Consider the following 21171-nt stretch of genomic DNA (forward strand, 5'->3'; position numbering starts at 1 on the left):
TTATCGTGTGTGCGCGCGCGTGTGCGTGTGACGGGTGACGGGTGTCGTAGTACTATTGTATTCGTCGTCATATTATTATTATTATTATAATTATAATATGATTATGCGACGATGTGCGGTAGTGGTGCACCGTCATGTGGTTGGTGCGCCGGGGGCCGCGGGGGCACTAAGCGGTGTCGTAGGGGGGAATGCGGCGGCGGCGGCGGCGGCGACACGCCGTGTGTGCGCGCTGCCGACGGTGCGCAGTGTGTTCTTTTTATTTACTAGTGCCGGACACGATGGGCTGCAGACAGCGCGGTCGATGCACCGACTCGCCGCACACGATCCGACGACGACATGGTGTTCAAAGGTGAGACGATCGCATAACTTTTACTTAAACCGTATGTTATAACATTATCGTATAGTGGTAGACACGGTGGCGTGCCGAAGAAGGTTTTATCGAGGGCCTTTGCATCGAGCCTCAAATGCGCGGTTGTGTGATAAAATGCAAAAAATACAAAACATAATAATATATCACGATAAAAATATAATATGACGATTTTATATTTTTGCCGTAAAAAAAAATATTTTAATTTGGTATATAAAAAATCATAATACGCCGGGTAGACGGGTCCTAAAATTTTGGTTCAACCCGGATTTTAAAAATTGTTCAGCACGCCACTGGTGGTAGATTATAGAATTTTTGTTTTTATGTGAATAAATGATTCGCCGCGTATAGGCATATAATATTATAATGTCATAACGTATATATACGCGTGCCGCTTCCATGTGCAGCGTACCAGCGCGCGATGTCTTTTGGACTTTAACTCGATATTAAACGTATTTAACAATACGATATATTTCTACGTCCTAGACGAGTTTATGAATCACGGAATCCCATAATCTTGTTATGTTCTCCTCCATGACTGTGAAACTGTGTCGAAAAAAATCCAATTTATCAATAGTGATGGTCGTAAATCAATATTTCGTGTAGTATATTAGTATATAGGTAGGTTAGTTTAAGCCGTTTTAGGTAAACAGTCCAAAAGAAATTGATACAAATCAAATATGACGTATAGAAATTGCACATTTGTCTATCTATAATCTATAAATATTATGTACTTACCTACGTTGTATAGCTTGTATTTGAAATTTTAATCAACTGTATAATTTCATTTTTGCGTAATGACATATCATTAATAATGATGTCCGTATACTGACGTAACGTATGCGTTAAATTTTCAAAGTAAAACATCAAGCAGGTGAATAATTTCACGATCGCGAACTTAGGTAATACCACTAATAGGTATCCATAAAAATAGTGATATTATATTGTTATATAATATATTTCTTCACAAAAAAAAAAATACATTGATATATTAATTTAGGGGTGACCAACTCAAACACATTATATTATAATATAAGACTATGATAATATGTGACTTGTGTAATAATGTCGTCACAATAATAATTTTAAAATGATTTTCAAAAATATCCAATTTTTTTATCGTTCCAGAATTTAGAAAATTACATTTTTTCATGAATTTAATATAAAAGATATTTTTAGTATAAGTAGGCAATAATAACATTATCAAAAAAAAATCAAAATTTTTCCATCCGTAATTGGATGCAATGCATCGCACTTATCGGTGTGGCTTCTCAAAATTGTGTTTTTATTGGTCACTTCAGCTATTATGCCGATCTACGGTTGGCCGATTATACGACGTACCAACGACGTACCATTTTCACTCAAGGATCGTTCCGAAGTCTCCCGGAATGATGAAATTTTATCGGTTGTCGTTAAAGATGGTGACCTATAAAGTATTTTATAATTTATAATTTTATTTCGATCGTCAGATTTTCTGGTGTTGTGTCTATATAGATATGGGGCAAAGGAAATGGTAAATTTATTGTTGTACTTATATGCATACTCGATAATATAAATCTTGAAAAGGATCGCTTAGAGAATGGACTGGAAGAGTATGAGTGTGTGCTAACTTCAGGAATAAAAAATAATTTAAATACAAACTAAAAAGTTACAAAAATATATAATTTTTGTAAGTGGATCGTTTGTTAGTTTTGGGGCGCATAATAATATAGATATCGATGAACCACCCTGCAAACCATGCTAGTAATGTTTGAAATAAAAATATCGTTCAATATCACTATTGTTTCACCCTCCTGATCATACCTACTATATTAATATAATTTTAATAAATTGTATTGTAAGTGTAATACACCGGACTCAACGTCGCATCGCGCCTTGCCGTAGTGATATGTGTAGATTATAATAATATGTGTATTACGTAAAGAAAAAATTATTTTGAACAGTTTTATTTTATTATTATTATTAAAACGAGTTATATACATCAAGGTCGGGTCAAAAACACCCCGGAGCTATATATATTTGGGTGTAATTCTCTTCTTCTTCTTTTTTATTTTATTTATTTTACACTATCTATATCATTATTATTTCAAGATCGCCTCCGCTGATTTATGTCTGATGTTTGAAGTCTGAAACTCTGAACACAATCGGTTATAAGATCGGCGTTTGAGGTTTTATACCTTTGTCTTATGCTTATGAATATATATATATATATAGTATTATATACAAACACACATGACACACCCGTACGTAGTATATATTATTATTACGGTTTGTATAATAATCGTCGAGATTAGACACTTGTTGTCGACTGCTGCGGCACGATGCGGTAAACCCTCGACTCTCGGGGGTTTATCGGACGCACGACTGTCGTAAATTGTTATGGCGAAACAGTGGGAAAAATGCCACTGTAGAATGGAACAATATACGTCCTATGTAATAATCTTGAGATTCTCTGTGTAAGTGGGCATTACGATTTCAGGCGTAGCTAAATCCCTCGGAATCAAAACCACAATATCCCCAATACCTATCGCTGCGGAAAAATTACCTGTCTATAATAATCATTGTCATATTATTATGTTTTGTGACATACATCCGATATATCGTCGACGTCGTGAAAAAAAAGTGTGTCATGTGATCATTTTTATAATTTTAAATGTACATGACTCGATAAACCCAAAATGTATAGTATAGTTAGCTGTAGGTAAATCACAACGTTTTGTATCGAGAGAAAATTCAAATTGAATTACGAAACATTTCAGAAACGCGACCTACAAAACACGTGTACCTACCTATGTAAGTACGTGGTCGTAATTATTTAGGTATAATATTTTGTCGACGACGGTCAACAGAAATGCAGCATAATATAGGAAGGCAGTATCACATTAATAACATAGGGGACTATAATATATATGCATAGTAGCTTCTTTCGGATATTCGCGATTGTTTATACACACATAATATTGCAAAATTATTTATACCTTTAAACGCAAAAATTGTCTGCCCTCGATATAATACCATAGATTTGTTTATTTTTAGTTAACTTTCGACCGGTGCATAATACCATCAGACATAATACATCCACGGCTATATTGCAAATATTCCATATTGTTATAATAATAATAGTAATATATGGACACTGCGCGGGCCATGTAGCTAAAAATAATATTTAAAATGTTATTATTGTAATGTGTTGCGAAATCGTGTCGGTTGGTCAGCACTTAGCCGAAACGGGTGGTCTTGAATAAAGTGCAAACAAATTTTAGCGCACATCGCTTCACTATAATAATAAAATACACGCGATGTATTATGCATATTATATTATATTATATTATTATCGGTATATGCGATCAGCGCATTGGTAGCATATAGTATCGTATAATATTATTACTTATTATTAATAAACGTCATTACATTGATTGCCACGGCCACCAGTTGTTCGCTGCCGGCAGACATTCATCTTCACACGAGACGAGTGAATCGTTTTACTCGTCCTGTTTAAATTAATTGTCAATTTGATGTTTCAAATCGTTTAAACGAGCTTTTATAATATTGTACAGTAACCGCGCGTGCACTATATTTAGATTGTTTATAATTTTGCCAAAATGTTGGTGTAGTTCACGTTCTTAATGCAACAGACAACGGTTTAATCATAAATCATTCACACTGCATTTGAGATTTCCAACGGTATTTAATACATAATATATTATGGTGTAAATTGATAAATTTTATTATGTAAACCACTTATCCGTGTTTAAATTTAAACGTTAAACGACAAAAATTATACGTTTTTTATCAAATTGATCATAATTATTTTTGCATCTACATTATATTTTATCCTAGTAAACTTATATGTATATATTTTTTTAAACATCTTTTAATGGCACGTTATCAAATTCATTTTATCCAAAAGGTTTTAAGACGTTTTTAAACGTGACTATTATGCTTTAAAAATTTAAATTATTCTTAACTGTTTGTTCCTATGAAAATATTATTAGGTAATCAAAAAAATTTGTAAATTTGAGAATATTTGTTTAAAAATACTTCATAATACTAATATTATTGGCTACAACCTATATTATTACCTACCGACTTGTAGTTTTTTTTTTTTACAGCATAGTACCTATATTATATTGATCATCAACGTTACGCGATGTACGAATTGAATACGAATGATTAATCATCGTACAGCTTAGAATATATTACGCTGGTTGTCGTGTTTAATGTATTTTTACAATATTTATCTTGTTTATTCTTTACGAAATGAAGAAAAATAATTCAACGTAGGAATGACTAAAAATAATTACGATAAATATCAAAACACTATTCTTCAATTACTAAATCTATACTATAACTACTGTCTAATACCTATAAAGTCATTATAAATAATAAACGTTTAATGTATTAACATTTTTGTTGTTTTATAAAATTTAAATTTATAATTTTTAGTAGTTGATGGTGTCTGGTGTACTGTTCTGATTCTTATTAAAAATTTCGTAGTAAAAATCAGGTATTCATTTAAAATACCAACAAAAACGCTCTTTAAGATTAAGCAATTAAAAAAGGTACCTACGTCATATTCATTTATAATTGTTTTTGCTTTTAATTAAAATGTTTTATTCTTTACAACTGTTCATCGATATTGATACCTATACTGTTAAATTTGAATCTTTTCAGTTTTGATGAATTTATTTTTATTTTTGAGGGGGGGGGGGGGTGAATAGTGAATAAAAATGTATTTTAGCTTTTAGTTGAATTCGGATATTTGTATTTAATTATACCACCAATGTTGCACTTTTAAAATGATGTAAACCATCGAGTATTTTAATTTTGGGAATATTGCAGGCGACCAAGCGTTTTATTTAATGGACTGGACATCCATAGTAATATTATTAATAACTTATAAGTAATTAATAATTAAAAAAACACTTCTAGATTGGTACGTCTTGAGATTTTTATACATTCAGGTTTCAAACTAAATCAAACATCATTCTAGCCGTATCTCGTGTTTGTTTCTATATTTATTATATGAGAATCAAGTGGAAATATTAATACTGTTCAAAATAATGCACGTAAAGAATTTTTTTTTTTCTTTATTAGGTTTAAGGTTTTGACGACTGAGGTCATTGGCCTGTAGGTTGGTAGGGTTGATACAGTAGGGTTAGGGCGGTTGGTACGATCGGTTAGGAAGACGTGTTTATGTGGCAAGGTTTTTGCGCACTACGAACCCGGGGGGAGGGTGGTCACCCATCCGAGATCTAGTGGCAGCGGCCGTTGCTTACTCTCAATTACGTCACGTAATTGATTTCAGCCACTGCGCCGCGCCGACCCACAAAGACATTTCTAAAAACATTGGAATAGGGATATTGTAATTTGATATTTTCACAGTTTATTTAATCCCGCGGTATTTAGTAACGAAGAAAATCTAATAAACAATAGATTTTATAATAATATTTTTTATGATTTTAATTAATTTGAATAAAATTATAATGTATATAATATAATATTATATATTATCTTATTTTTTTTATATAGATTTCAACTGATTATTTCTTTTTTTGAAAGTTGTTATAGTTAAAACCATATTTGATAGTTAAAGTAAATTAATTAAAACGTGCATGATTTTTTTTAACATTTTCTTTTAACAATAATTAACCACGGAGTTTATTTTAAAAGTAAAGTTGTCTCTATGATTTATAGTAAAATTCTACACGTCTTCTAAATTTAAAATTTAACTGCTTAAGCTATTTTGATTAACAGTATTTAATATACATAATAAACATTACAGACATCATAATATTATAAAACATGGTAATATAATAATAATAATATGAAAGTAATTCTAAAACCTATGATAGATGACTGCGTCGGTTGATTTAAAGGAGAATGTTGTTTCTCATGTTAAGAAAATAATATCTTAATAAATCAACCTAATTGTATAAGTAATATCCCTTTTGAATAAATTAGAAAAATATAATATAGGTAGGAATACTTACCTAATATAATGCAAATATTTGAACATAGAAAATCGACATAGATATAGTAAGTTATACTAAACCTCGCGTTATACGCGTATTTTACTCACGTTTATAGCAGTTATCAACTTTGAAATTTTTTCTAAAAACCAATGTTTATCGAATAAACGTGTATTGCGTTTTAAAATTTCAATATTTAAACGCCATAAAAATAAAGCCACCGTTTCGATGTAAAACGAACGAGTGATCCGTGTGCTTTTATGTGTCTATAACGTCATAACGCGAGACTATAAAACAACGTCACGTGTAACAAAAATCCGTTTCCAATGTTTTCCTCGTTCGCGTACTCGCACAGTTGTTAGTCACGCGTATATGAGTGGGTTATAGACAGACATTAAACGTATAAAGTGTATTGAGGCAGAAAAAAAAAATCACACACTGTACTAACCCCGGAAGTACGGCGATATATATGTGTAGGAAACTCTCCTCGAGGAGATAATATATCGTTAGCGGTGAATCTTTGACAGAGGTACAGGTGGTTATCTTCACAGCAATAATATGTTGAAAAGTATTAACGTTTTTGATAATACATTTTTTTTCTCAACTTTTATTCATTACCTACGAGACAAAATGTTTGAAAAAAAATAATTTTTTTTCTATAATCTTATCGCTATTATAATTATTAGGTTTTCACTTTTTGAATTACAGCAAACTTTATTAATATCTCGTGCCAAAGCAAAATATTTTTCTGAGAATTTCGAAGAATACAAATTGAATTTCGATCGAGTAATAATTAATTAGTTATAACTTATAAGTGTTTAAAGTTTAGACGTGCTTGTAGTAGTGGTCCCAAGTTTTTTGGGTTCCAAAATATTTTGCTTTTGGAATGTGCTGTTATAAATTAATGTTGTCATCAAAAAGGTAATTTTCCGTATAATAATAGTACAGGTAGACGGTAGGCACATGATATGTATTAATTATAAAATAATGTTATAGTGCCTAAGCCTTATCTTAGTAAGCTTTATTTTAGCGGAACGAATTAACATTTTTTAAATATTATGATACATCAGATTGATTTCAACCACCCCCCCCCCCCCTTCCAAAATATGATATTTTGATGGTTTGCGTATTATCGTAATATACCACCGTGAGTCGACAGTCAGCAGCAGGAACGCAATGAACCTTGATTTTGGAACATTAATGTATGCAGATTTAATGTACATAAATAGTAATAAGGTACCTACTGAGTAGAACGATTTCGGTTACGATCTGATCCGAGAAGCCGCCTCAAAAACAAAACGAAATACACACATGCGTATAATAATATATAATTTATAATTACTACTATTCTATTACTATATTATTATTATTATTATTGTCAAAATTGGTCGTGACTCGAGGGTCGCTGCGGGTGTCCCGCGGCAGCTGAGACCGCGGATCTCTATAATACGTGTACATATTATCATTATTGAACCTACGCAGTCGATGGCCGGCCGAAATAATTAATTGGACGTACGGCACCGGAAAAATATCGTAGCGTCGTCCGACGGTCTCGCGCCGCGGCGGGAAGGCGATCGACCATTATTCATCGAGCGAGGGCGGGGCGCGTCACATCACGTCCGCATTTTACGCTTTATTTTACAAGCCGTCACGATCGTACGACGGGCCAAGTGTACAAGTTGCAATCTTTTAATATAATATTATGTATAATAATATTATCATCGGCGTGTGGGACGTGTATTGATCGTATTAGCGTTTTCCACGGATATACCTACCGGATTTCGGGATGTGATCCTGCACGTGCCGGCAAAAACGAAAGTCGTATAGTCAATAATCACCGTGTATTATTGACGGACATTGTTTTAACTTTTACCGTCGGTCGCGCACACGGTTTTTTAGATAGATAAGATTCTACGCCATAAACCGCGGCCGCACAGTAATAATATCACGACGATAACAATATCATTGATAAATACAATTATTGTTTGCTGTATAGGTACAGCAGTTTTAATTACATAACAGTTATATTCCATCTGTGTTATCTACGCAACCGGTACAATACTCATAAATTATAATCATTATTATTATCACGTTGGTCCGGTCGACACATTTTTAGAATAAACCGTCCCGTCTCCGCGTCACACGTGTTCATCCGTCTGGCATATCAAGACTCGGTTCGATCGGCGGCACAGTCGTTGACAAGACTCGGGTGACTCGGGTGTGTGCCACGTTTTCGCGTCTCGCGTGATGAGTTTATTTTATTTATTATGATAATATTGTGTGTAATAATATATGTACAACAACCGTCGTTGTCCCTTAATTTTTTTTTTTCCTAAATAGCCTTTCGAAAGTGTAATTTGATAGTGTAGTTTTATAATGTTATAAGATTATTATTATCATAATACTAATAATGTCATAAATCATAATGGTTTATGGTTTAAAACCAGTAGGCTACCTTTAACAATATAAACGATCGGCAACATTATTAAACTATAAGTAGCTACTTCGAAGCTAAAAAATAAAAAACAACAATTTATTGTGAAGTATTACAATTTTAACACTCTTCATATATAATGACGATGGGTTAATTATACAACGTAGGTATAGGTTTGGTGGCGTATAGACTGTACATAATTTTAAGTGACTATATATGTCATATGTGTACGGGATTATTCTATTATCAGGAAATCCGAAGTTAAGACGAACGGTGTAAAGTGCACCAGCATTTTGATGCAAAACACTTTTAATACTTTAAATACCAATGTATTATATTTACATAGTATTACCAATATATTAATCAACTACAAGTTTGGAATTAGATTTTATTAGAACTGTTGTAATGACTTCAATATTAAGTACCTATAAATAAAAAAATGTCCTGATAGCGCTCCATGTTTATCGATATGAAACAAACGTTTTGTGTTAAAATGATTGTCATATATATATATTGCACAGGTACTTCGCAGATTTTGTACGGAGTCAATAATAATCATAGACCAAATAATAATAATATAGTTTTAATATTATTGTAACAATAATACGAATCAATCGGTTCATAAACGTGTTATGTTAGTCCGCATGCGTCTGTTCGTCTGTATAATCTGTACTACCTATAGGTAGGTTATAGACCTACAAATGCGCTGTGTCACAATTATTGTATCATATCCTATACGTCTTACTCGAAATACAGCACATAACAGGATGAATTATAATATACGACATTTTACATTTTAACACGTGAATAAACAGTATTATCTGCATATTATCTCACTGCAACATAATAACGTCATCGTTATATCGAGGGGGTTGGTTTACGGGGCTTCACATTCGGGGTCGTCTCCTAGGGGTCCTGTGTGTTTCTGACTTTTTGTGTCAACGGTGTGTGCGTCCGACGATGTATATAAATATAATAGTCGGAGCTATAACGCGGTCGTTTTTTTGTTCTTTTTTTTTTTACCGAATATCATACATTATTATCGCTTTTTAAGGTTCCGTTTTAGATCGTAAACCCGCCTATCGTCTCCGGTTTAATGTCCCTGCACTACTTTGTATAATATGCTATATGCATGGTATTACGTGTGTACCTACTATTGTGGGTGTATATTAAAATATTATACTTCACTGTTACACTCGCGTGTAGACAAATCAACACATAAATAAACGCGCAGACACTAAACTGACATACGCACTACACACACAGGCACACATTTAGTATATAATGTGTGTTGGTGAGCCGTAGCAAAGAATGTGGATTTCAAAAACAAAAAACGTTTTTATCGAACAATTTTTTTCCTTCAGTTATTTCCATATAATATAATATACCTGTTGTTAGTTTTTTTGTCCAGGTAAAATTGAATTAAAACACGTTTTTGTTAATGAATTTAACATGAAATTAACATTTTGTATAATTAAATAATCTTGAAAATAAATGATATTTATACATTTTAAATTTGTATATTTAAATAGTTACATATTCTACATTGTTATAGATATATATATTATTAAAGTTATAATGTAATCTATTTATTATCTTGTAAAGTTATATAACGAAAAATACCTTGATTATTATTAATTGATAATATTCGAGTTCAACTATAATGATTCAATGACTTGTTTCATTAAACGATTTGCGTCGAATATTTTTGATACGTGGGTCTGTATGGATGGTATACAACTTTCTAGTTTTTATTTTTTACAGCGTTTCATCAAATTCGTCATAAAAAGTAATTAAAAATTTTATTTGTATTCCAGCCAGTCGTAAAATAGGTCGAAAACTTAAAACTAGAGTATCACTTTTGCTATTGGTCTGTTTAGCAATGCCAGCGGCTGCAAGAGATAACGATTTAGACTTCACGGCCATGCCCATTACCTCGTTAACCATAAGACACTGTGGTCATATTCTAGTGAGTATCAATGCTTAATATTTATGTTATTTTTGAATACTTCTTCCCTTACCACCTGTACTCTGTTTATCACTTGCATTTTGTTTAGATAGCCGCGAACGCAAAAAACAACGAATTATACATGTCTACGAAATCCCGCAATCCTACCGAAGAATCGATAAACTTAAAGAGAAACAATGACATCAAAATACTGAAAAGAGTGCGGACGCAACTAAAAGTAGCTAGAAACCATTTTCGAAATAACCGAGAAGTAATCGCACGGCTTTATTTGGATGTAAGTATATATTACAGCCATTGATTGAAAAGCGTAAATATTAGGCATATATTATAATTCCATTGTTATAAAAGATTTTTAAAAATCCGTACCGTTTTATTATTGGTAATTGAATCTCTGATAATATGAAACATTATCACTAATCGAACCGTTTATTGCTTTGACCTATAGATTTCCAATTATTTATTTATCGTAACAATAAATATGTACCTACCTATATACACATCATGATGACATTAATCGAAACATCATTACTGTTGTAAATAATTGCACCCGAGGTCAATTATATGTATTATTCAACTTTAAACATTTAATAATATTATATACTGACCTATTTGACCGATAAATTCAGAATCATTTAATCCAGCATATCAGACCATCATTTAACTTAAGCGATTTTCAGTGCACCTGCTATTAACTCTCATCGAGTTAAGAGCATAACTATTCTAGTACAATGTTATTGAAAAAAGACAATGAAACTATGTGCCCAGAGTAGAAAAAAATTGAATGATAATATTATTCACATTATCCGTCTGCCACTCTACAGGTGTTTAATTCCAGTGGGAATCTTTGACGGAAGCATATAACTACATTTTCTGAAATAAAATTCGTATGTGCAATTTAACGTAACATATTATATTACTATATTATTATAATGCGTTGTGTCAACGTTTTTATAGATCTTTAAACAACAAATATTTACCCATGTAACGTATTATAAAATATAATAAATCAATGTTTAAAGTGTTAAAACATATAGGGTTTTTTTTTTTGTTTTCCCTCCGAAACTGCGTTGACGATGTATTCGAAGATAAATAATACAATACGAATATACGTTTACTGGTTTACAGGTAAAAACCGTGATGCAAACAAATTATCATTACGAGTGGTTGCCCTCTCAGTCGCTGGTTTGGTACAAGAAACACGTCAAAAAGCTTGACAAGGACACCAAGGTGAGCACAATCAATTGAAATTGTTACACATTATGCGCAGTTATATTATATAATATTATTATATAGGTAGGTAGGTATACTCTGGTCGAAAAATAACATAATATTTTTATACCTTGAATCAAAATGAATTATATTTTAAATATTGTATCTAAATTCTAAGTGATGCGTTTGCGTGTTTTCCATTTTTACACAAAACCGTTTTTGGTCGATCCGCTGGATATTATAGGGAAGCGGCGCATTGTATACATAATATATATAACAATTTATTAATAATAAATATATAATATATAGCAGGATGGCAACGTCATATTGTATTCGTTGACACCCACTTAGCGGAAATTACGTGAACATTCCAAGGCTCGAATCAGAGTCCGGAAAAATATTTGTGGCATATTCCGTGCATACGAAATGTCTACTAATATAATTCCGTACAACGGCTAACTGATAACACTATAACAGTATAATAAGACCAACGAAATCCTAACACATGCCATCCGATGCATTATCACATAAACATCCGCGTACATGGCTTATACCGCTGAAGTACTTTACGATGCAATAATATTGGGCATTAAAAGAATGTTTATACCGAAGATAAATGCATTGTTAGAAATATATTTTGTATATCCGAAATCCCGTCGACTGGTAAACATCTGTACACCCTGTACAACAACGCTAATAAATTATTTTTCATTATACACCGCGTAAAACCATGTGGAAATTAATTTCAAAATTACTTTTCTGGTTTGGTTGTATAACATAAATAGGTATACAAGTATAATATATTATAATACCACATTCCCGGTTTAGGAGCGGTGTATTTCGACATTTTTTCGACGTAAAAATAGCTTTCGATTTTTTTTTTGACAAGAACGCGTTTAACTTCATTAAACCGCAACAGCCCCGAGGACTATACCTAAAGGCTAAATGAGAGGGCCTGAGGGTGATAAAAAAATAAAAAATACTTGTGAACAAGAAGTAGGAAGTAATAAAATCCAAACGACATCATTACCAATGACGCGATATCACTAAATTACAAAGTAATAAAAAACAATATATTAATAAAATATCGTCTATAAATTAGGGTCAGTAATGCGTGTGGAACGTGGAAGATCGTTGCGACTATACTGGGTAGCAATTTCGGTGAGCTATTTAGGGGCGACGATTATTAACAGTCCGTGAGATAAATTACTGTTCCACTTACTTCGCGATTGTGATATATTATATTCGATATACGGCGACGGATGCCAGAATAATTAAAAAGTATAATAAACATATTTTTTTAGCCTGCGCGTGTGCACGAAAAAAAAACTGAATTATTACCTCATTAAATTGAATAGGTTAGTGGGATGATCCACATATTAATAATTAGTGTCAACGAAACACGTTGGTAAAATATACAATAATATATGTGCTGTCGTAACGCGTGTTACGCATCGTTTACAAAATGCCACTTTTGTTCTACTTCATAACTGCCGGCTGATGCAACGACGAAACGTAAACGAATTTATATTGATTATGTATTGGTTTATTTTTCTAAACATGTTTCAAAAAATGAAAAAAATTTCAATTGTTTTTTTTTTTTTTTAATGTTACCTATCTTATAATATTAATTGAGTCTAAGGAAGATTATGTATCGTAAAATTGATAAACCATTCATCATATTTTATCAAAATATACATTTTTTGATTTTATTCACACAAATTATCATTCATACTTTGCACATTTCGAATGGCGTTTATTAATCGCAAACACGAATTAATTACGTCATAATAATCTATATAAAAATTAATGTTTCTTCTTTCGCTCAATCTTGTCCGTTATAGACTCAACAGTTACTAGACCGTTATCAATGAAGTGCAGATATCAATAGATTCCTTGAGACTTGGGGAGGGTTTGTTGCTTTTTATTTCAACCCCTATTGGTTGATATAGTGTGGTTCACACATACATTTTGTTTCGGCCAATGAAATTCGAATACTTTTTGTTTATATATAAGGCTATTGGTTACAGATAATAAAACATTGATTATGATTAAATATAGGTTTCTGTATCTACATTAATAAAACGAAATGTTTATTAGTGTATTTTTATCCACAGCCAAGTCTATCAAACTAATGGTTCTGAAATTTAGTACATAGGTAATCCTATACCCGAAGGTGTGCAACTTGAGGCCAATTTTTTTATTTTTTTATTTTATAGGGGGGCTTACATAGGGATTGGTTGGCTTACAAAAAACGAATATTTTTTTGCTTGTATAGGGTTGTCATTAATTAGATAAAATGAAATAATTATTATAATAATTGTATATAAATATATAATATAATACCTGTACTGTGTATATTGTATTTATTCAAAATTCCTTTAATTACTGTGTCAAAAATATGTGTACTTTACATTTGATGGAGTTTAAAGCAGGGTAAATCAACTGGCATTTTAAAAGTTACGGGGAGAAAAATGGGGGACGGATAGTAGCCCAATGGACTACGGCGTCGGTTGTAACGCACACCGTCGCTGGTTCGAATCCCGGCCACGAGCGGCATCGCTCTCTGGGCAGGCAATTGTCTAGACGTCGAGACCGCCATCCCCCAGTCGAGCATGGCAGCAATCTACAATTGCCCAAATAGATATTCAGCCAAATAAGCGTCCGAACTAGGCGTTCGGGTCTACTCCCGGACATAGTGCCACACGAAAAAAAAGCTAGAAAAATGTTCAGTTGAATGTTTGTTTGTTTGTTTGTTTGTTTGTTTGTTTGTTTGTTCTCTATATTTTACTCAATAACTACTGTACTGTTTTCAAAAAACATTATATCATTACATTCCTTGGAACTCTGAGGGTGTTTATACCTTACATCTCTAATAACCTCTATAGGTTCCTGCAATATAGGGTGGCTCAATAATTTAATTTTGGCTCACGGAAATTTAATTTGTTTATTTATTTAAATGGTTACCTTTGGTTACAGATTATATTTTGTCCATTGGTTATAGAAAATAAAAAAGTTATTATGATTGGGTATAATAGTATAGTTATTATAGACCGGTATTATTTTACATTAATTGTTTAAAACAACTCAAATAACTGTGTTAAAAATCTGCGCAGTTTACATTTAATGGGGTTTAAGAATGTATAAATCCACGGGCAATTAATTTGTCCCAGGAAACTCTGTGGAGGGTTAGCTAGTTGTTTCACATTTTGTCATATTTTATACGCTAATAGCTATTCTTTATAATTGTAAAATTGAGTAATAGCTTTTATAATATATAAGAGTCAAAGTGTGTAGTTGAAGTTTATACTCTATTATACTATTCAAACAATTTCGACGAAAAATAGTTGAGAACATTTTCAACTGAAGCATAACCGAAATAATATATAAATATATTATAATAGATATTAAGCTAATGTACAGATATTGTTTGTCGGGTTATATCTAAATAACATATACCCAAATCCACAGTTTTTGACCAATCGTCACCGAATTTTGCACAAATATTATATCGTAACAACATAAAAGGAAAAGTATATATGGCCCGAGTCGCAGTAGCGTACGCAAGATTTTAGTTTGGTTATGGACTATGGTTTTACCTAGGACTAATCACAGACTCGTGAGGGGGGAGGGGTTAATAGTTACTTAACAGTTTTAAAAAATACTTGAGACCAATTTTGACGATTCAATGGAAGGTTCATATTAGGCCAAACCAGCTATTTCAGAGTAGACTATCCGATATTAATAATATTAAAATCACCTCGCTTATTTATGATTTCAATCGGTTAGGTTAGGAGGCACATAAGAAAAAATAGTGATTTATGTACATTGTTAAATTAAAATAATAAGCTATGAAGTTCCATCAATAAATGGGTTCTTCACTCGAGTCATTCTATACATATCACTTTAGCTTATTGTAAAAAAAAATAATTTACAGAATATGAAATATATTTATAATGAGCTAAAAAAATAATAACAACAAACATGTGATATTATGGAATATACAATTTTAACTTAACTAAACAATTTTTTTTTTCAATTTTAATGTGTGGTGTTATATTTTCTAGGTGTTTATACTTTTGCCTGTGCTACGGGATTCATTGCACAATTTTTCAGTAACGCTCGAACAAATGCGACTGTTCAGCGAAACACATTTAATATCCAATTACACAATAAGAAAACTTATGTTAGACGATCTATCCAAACATCTTATCGCAGTGAGTTATCATTTGAATTAAACATCAATCAGTTAAAAGTACATAATACATTATGCATATATAGGTTTTTTTAATACGCGATGACGGTATAAATCTTAAAATACCCGAAACCTATTTACCTTCATACAGGCACTCACGTACAACAGGGGACTATTTTATCACAAATCGGCCATATCTTGGTCCGTTCTTTTTATATTAAAATAATTTGTAAATTCCTTGTATTTCCTGAGATATTTCCCGGTGTTCACGACAGTTGAATCGCTCGCGGTATCTACGCGTAATTGACTTGGGGCAAAATCCTTTCGGCTCGGTGCGGACACATTATTATATACCACGACTGCATATTATATATACCTACCTATTATGGCGCGTAATAAACCCGTGTAAGCCACCGTGTCCGGTACCCGGTTGTAATAAAATCGACACAAATATAATATACATATTATAATTTATTGTATTATACGTTTTGTAAGTACGTCGCTCGGTGACAATAGTGCGCTGATCAAGGACCTCCTACGTAGCACCTGGTATGCACGCGTATATGTTATAACTATATGTATACCGTCATATGCACATAAATATAATACGCGTATCGTGTATACCCACCTATATATTATATAAGTATATTATAACCCATACGATTGACGAACGCGCCCCGTCATCGCCACACGTCTTTCGCGACTTCGTATTACTTGCGGGCGTACCCGACGAGTATTAAGTACCTATACATATAATTTGAGTAAATCCGGCAGCGGCTATACGCATTGTTAGACATGAATGGCTGCTGCACCGCGGTGCACCAGACATGAACTGCAGTGGCCACGGCGGACGGTTCGCAGCGTTTACCGTCAAAGAGTATATAATATACCTATATATACGTATATGGGCACTGCTGACTTGTGACGACTTCAATACGATGAAGCCACATTTAGTATGAACGCGTCGGAATATACGCACCGTATACGAATATAATATAGGTATACACACATATTATAATAATAATACGAAAAACGCCGTACCTATGCACGCTGCATCACCACCCGCCGGGCTCGCGACGACTGCCGGCGGAACACGTGTTCTTTATAATGCTCTCAAAAACACACACACACACACACAAGTATAACATAATATACATGTATATATAAGTACCCATGTATATGTATATGTATATATATATATACTTGCAGCGGGCTCTTCGGTCGGCGGCGTCGGACAATGAGATTGTTTTGGGGGGCTGCTGCAGCAGTGCGGGGCTTCCGTTTGTCTGACCTGTCACTGCAGTACGGTGTGTACGTGATTATAATTTAGTCCACACACACACACACATTATATTTATAACGCGTTGGCTCCTCCGATGTATTATTATCATTTATATACGACGGATGGCCTCGTGAAGAAAACGAAACTTGACGCGGCAACGGTGTCAGGCGTATTTGTATACACGAAATGTGTACATATTGATGTGCGCTCGGCTAGTCCGCGAGACGGGTTTAAACGGAGTGTGGTGTGTGAGAGAGTGCACCGCGCCGGTGCTGTCGGTCCGACCAACGTGGTTATAGGTCCCGGCCGCTGCAAGGAGATCCCAAACGTCTGATAATAATAATATAATGTCCGCCACCCCGCGGACGTCCGAGGACTCCTGCAAACCGCTCTCGTCTTCGTGACGCACATAATATTATAATCTTTATTCTTCTGGACACGATAAGAAGAATAATAATATAATAATATAATATTTTAACGGGCCGAATAACACGGCGTAGGTGTAGTATACGATATCTATAATATACGCGGATGCGAAAAAAGGTCAAATAGAACCAGCATATAGGTATAATATAATATAATAGTGTACACGGGTAGGTACACCTTGTCAGTTTTAACGTTCCAATAAAAGAAATCGATCGACACGGTGTGCTGCGCAGTGACACGCACAACCTGTGTACACCTCCGAATTACCCGGGCGTCCACTTCAGACTACGACGATGTCCCGTTCATCTCTTTTATCATAATAGTTTAATAGTATATTATAATGTGTGTGCGTGTGTGCTGTTATTTATTTTCATTTTCAACCCTTCGAACCGTGATACGATATTATTGTAATATCCGTATTGTGTGTATACCTTTAATATAGGTATATAGTGTTATACATTTAGGTAGGTAGGTACCATATTATTTACACGGACAAACACACGCCCCCACACGCCACGGATGATAATCATCGGTCGAGTAGCTACACGTCCTGCTGCTGTAAATTGTGATACATGCATATGGGAAATATAGAGCCATAGAGGTAAATAGGTACCCATACCCCTATGCACGTAAACATAATGATATAGTTGCACGTTTGTGATGCGAAGCGTTTTATGGTAATGTTTATCCCGGGCAACATAATATAACTAAAGGAAAAATTCTGAAAAAAAAAATATTTTATAACGTTAATAACTTGCGATATACTCAACATTGAAATGTACGGAATTGCTATAGCGGTAATAAAAATAATAATAACGCATTTATTTTATTAACATAATTTGGAAGATTTGTGAGATGAATTCAGCTGTCAACATAATAATGTTCAATGTTATAAATTGTATGTTCAATACGAGTACCTACCTATCATCAATCCTAATTCGATCAAACTTTCATATTCATCGGTTATTGATTTTCTGGTAAAGTCATATTAACTTATAAAATAACTCATATAAATACATATTAGTTTCGTAAATAAGAGAAAATAATATAAATGTGTCTGCGTCGGTGAAACATTATGGTTTTGTCTCTGGTAAAAGGTTCACAGCAACTTTTTCATTAGACACGGTAAATCCCAATTTTTCACGTTATGGTAAAAATGTTGATAAAAAAAAATTTGCAGTTATAAAATAGGGCTGCCAAATGTTTTACCAGGCCACATTTTTCTACCATCAGGCCACAGTTATAACAATGAAAATTGAAATGTAGCAATGTTGGAGTTATTTCTTACCATACTATTAGCATTGATCATACATAGTCAATACTATTAGGGATGAAAAATAATTAATATTTTAAGTGATAACGCGGATTAAAGTTTAATATCTAATGTATATCCATTTATTTATAAAATATTTTTATCTTATATTAATTATTTCAATCGATTCAATTTGACTGATACATCGGGCATCGGCGCCAGCATGAAATTAACGCAGGCCAACATGTACGGCTAAAAATAGGGCCGCCAATGTATATACCCTGCGATACCCCGAATAGCGCCCCATGGGTACGAGACATTTTGCACCTATGCTGCGGCCCACGAGAGGGTATATTACTGTCGCCCGACGAAAACACGTTCGATTCCGCGCATCGCCATGTATTTGACACACACTAAATGGCAAAAAGTGGGGGAATGTCTGCATGCGCAAAACTGTAATACACTCTCGCGGGCCTCTGTAGCGCTTATGCGGTTACTCTGATATCATAATATGATAATAATAATGGTATATCGTTTTCAATTTTTCCACGACGTGTTAAATGACCAATAACGATCGCAATGATATTTGCGAGGAGTCGCGACCACGACCTTTACGCCAATAATGTTCTATGCGATTTACAATAATGAGCGTGCAGATTATTGGCCATTCGTTTCTGTTATTTTTTACACTTATTTTTATCCGCCACGTTCATCAGCACTCGTGAGTACGACTTCGTCAGAAATCCGTAAAATGTGTTACGATCGTCTCGCCATAGCCGTGATCGCGTATTATACGGTATACCTACCAGCTACTGATTTTATCTTTGGAAATAACTATACGTTGCCACGATGCAGTGTGTAGCCTCAGACCGATCAATTTTCTCGGTAAATGATGCGGTTTATTGCACTTTTTCATTAATTGTTATCATATAGGTAATAAATATTATTTATTCCAATTTCCCATCAATGCCTTTTATACTGTAAGAACCTTTCTAATGACCGTTTTGGGTTTTTTTCTTTTTTATTGCTCAGGACGACATTATAGCCATTGATGTATTATAATCCTGTAAGAATAAACATCATATTGTTGTACAGAAATAATAACCGTTTGATATAAAATTAACTGCATAATTATTGAACACGCGTCTAAAACAATTACTGCGCTGTAATAGGATAGCAGCTAATTTATTGACTCCATCCTAAATATCTGTCTGTTCACTTTTTTTTTCGTTTTAGTCTAGTTAATCGCTGAGACATATATTCAAGGATAAAAATTTATAAATAGATTTTATAATTATATATTTCAGCTCAATTAATAATTATACAGTAGTATGTAATAATAATAATAATAATAATAATAATAATAATAATAACATAGCAATGACGTCGTCTTGACTCGATGTCGTAATTTATAACTGAAACACAAAATATTTATTATAAATATTAATAGTTGGTCGTATTACGTTTGTTTAGTTTCAATAATTATAAATTAAAAACGTCATTAGATTGGATTTCATGAGTCATGGTACATAGTATGTGAATATGATGTGATAATGGTCAGAAAATTTAAGCTCAAGATTAATTTTTAGAAAATTATTTTAGTCTAGCGGAACTTCCCAAAAAATTACTCTTCACTGGATCTGTGATATTGTTCTAGACACACTATACATATAATAAATAGTGATTCACTAAACATGCCTCTATATTTTATTCTTTTATAATGAATTTGTTCAATTCTGATTTTTCCAAAGTTGGTTAAATTAATGATTTTTTTTTAATAAGTTAATGTAACTTAATATGCATCAATTACAAAAAGTTAAAAGTTAGTTTAATTTTTGGTTAACTCAGTTAAGTTAAATGCAATTTTTTTTTTACAACGTTAGCGTACTTTTATTTTTTATCAACCCAAAACTAAATAATAGACAATAGCGTTCATACTTTATAGCTTATACAGTATTTCCATATAATATTTATTTCATTGAAGTCTTTCGTTTCTAAGAAAAGAGAAATAGTTAGGTACCTTTCTGATAAGTTAGATTAGGAAAATATAACATTTTTAACAATT

The 21171-nt window shown here is 32.9% G+C and overlaps 1 protein-coding gene across 3 annotated transcripts in view; it reads left to right on the top strand.

Moving 5' to 3' along the window:
- Positions 1 to 215: 215 nt before the first annotated feature.
- LOC132943002 (uncharacterized) overlaps positions 216 to 21171 on the top strand; it is a 33336-nt gene continuing 12380 nt past the window's right edge. The window contains exons 1-5 of one of the 3 annotated variants that reach the window (XM_061011749.1): positions 216 to 349; positions 10591 to 10742; positions 10831 to 11016; positions 11868 to 11969; positions 16019 to 16168. In XM_061011749.1, the coding sequence (XP_060867732.1) occupies positions 337 to 349; positions 10591 to 10742; positions 10831 to 11016; positions 11868 to 11969; positions 16019 to 16168 (603 nt within the window). In that variant the 5' untranslated portion in view covers positions 216 to 336. Of the gene's footprint in view, positions 350 to 10590; positions 10743 to 10830; positions 11017 to 11867; positions 11970 to 16018; positions 16169 to 21171 lie in introns of those variants that run through there. The other 2 variants (XM_061011750.1, XM_061011751.1) reach the window with 2 other exon arrangements.

This window comes from Metopolophium dirhodum, chromosome 4, assembly GCF_019925205.1.
Source record: "Metopolophium dirhodum isolate CAU chromosome 4, ASM1992520v1, whole genome shotgun sequence".
NCBI lineage: Eukaryota > Metazoa > Arthropoda > Insecta > Hemiptera > Aphididae > Metopolophium > Metopolophium dirhodum.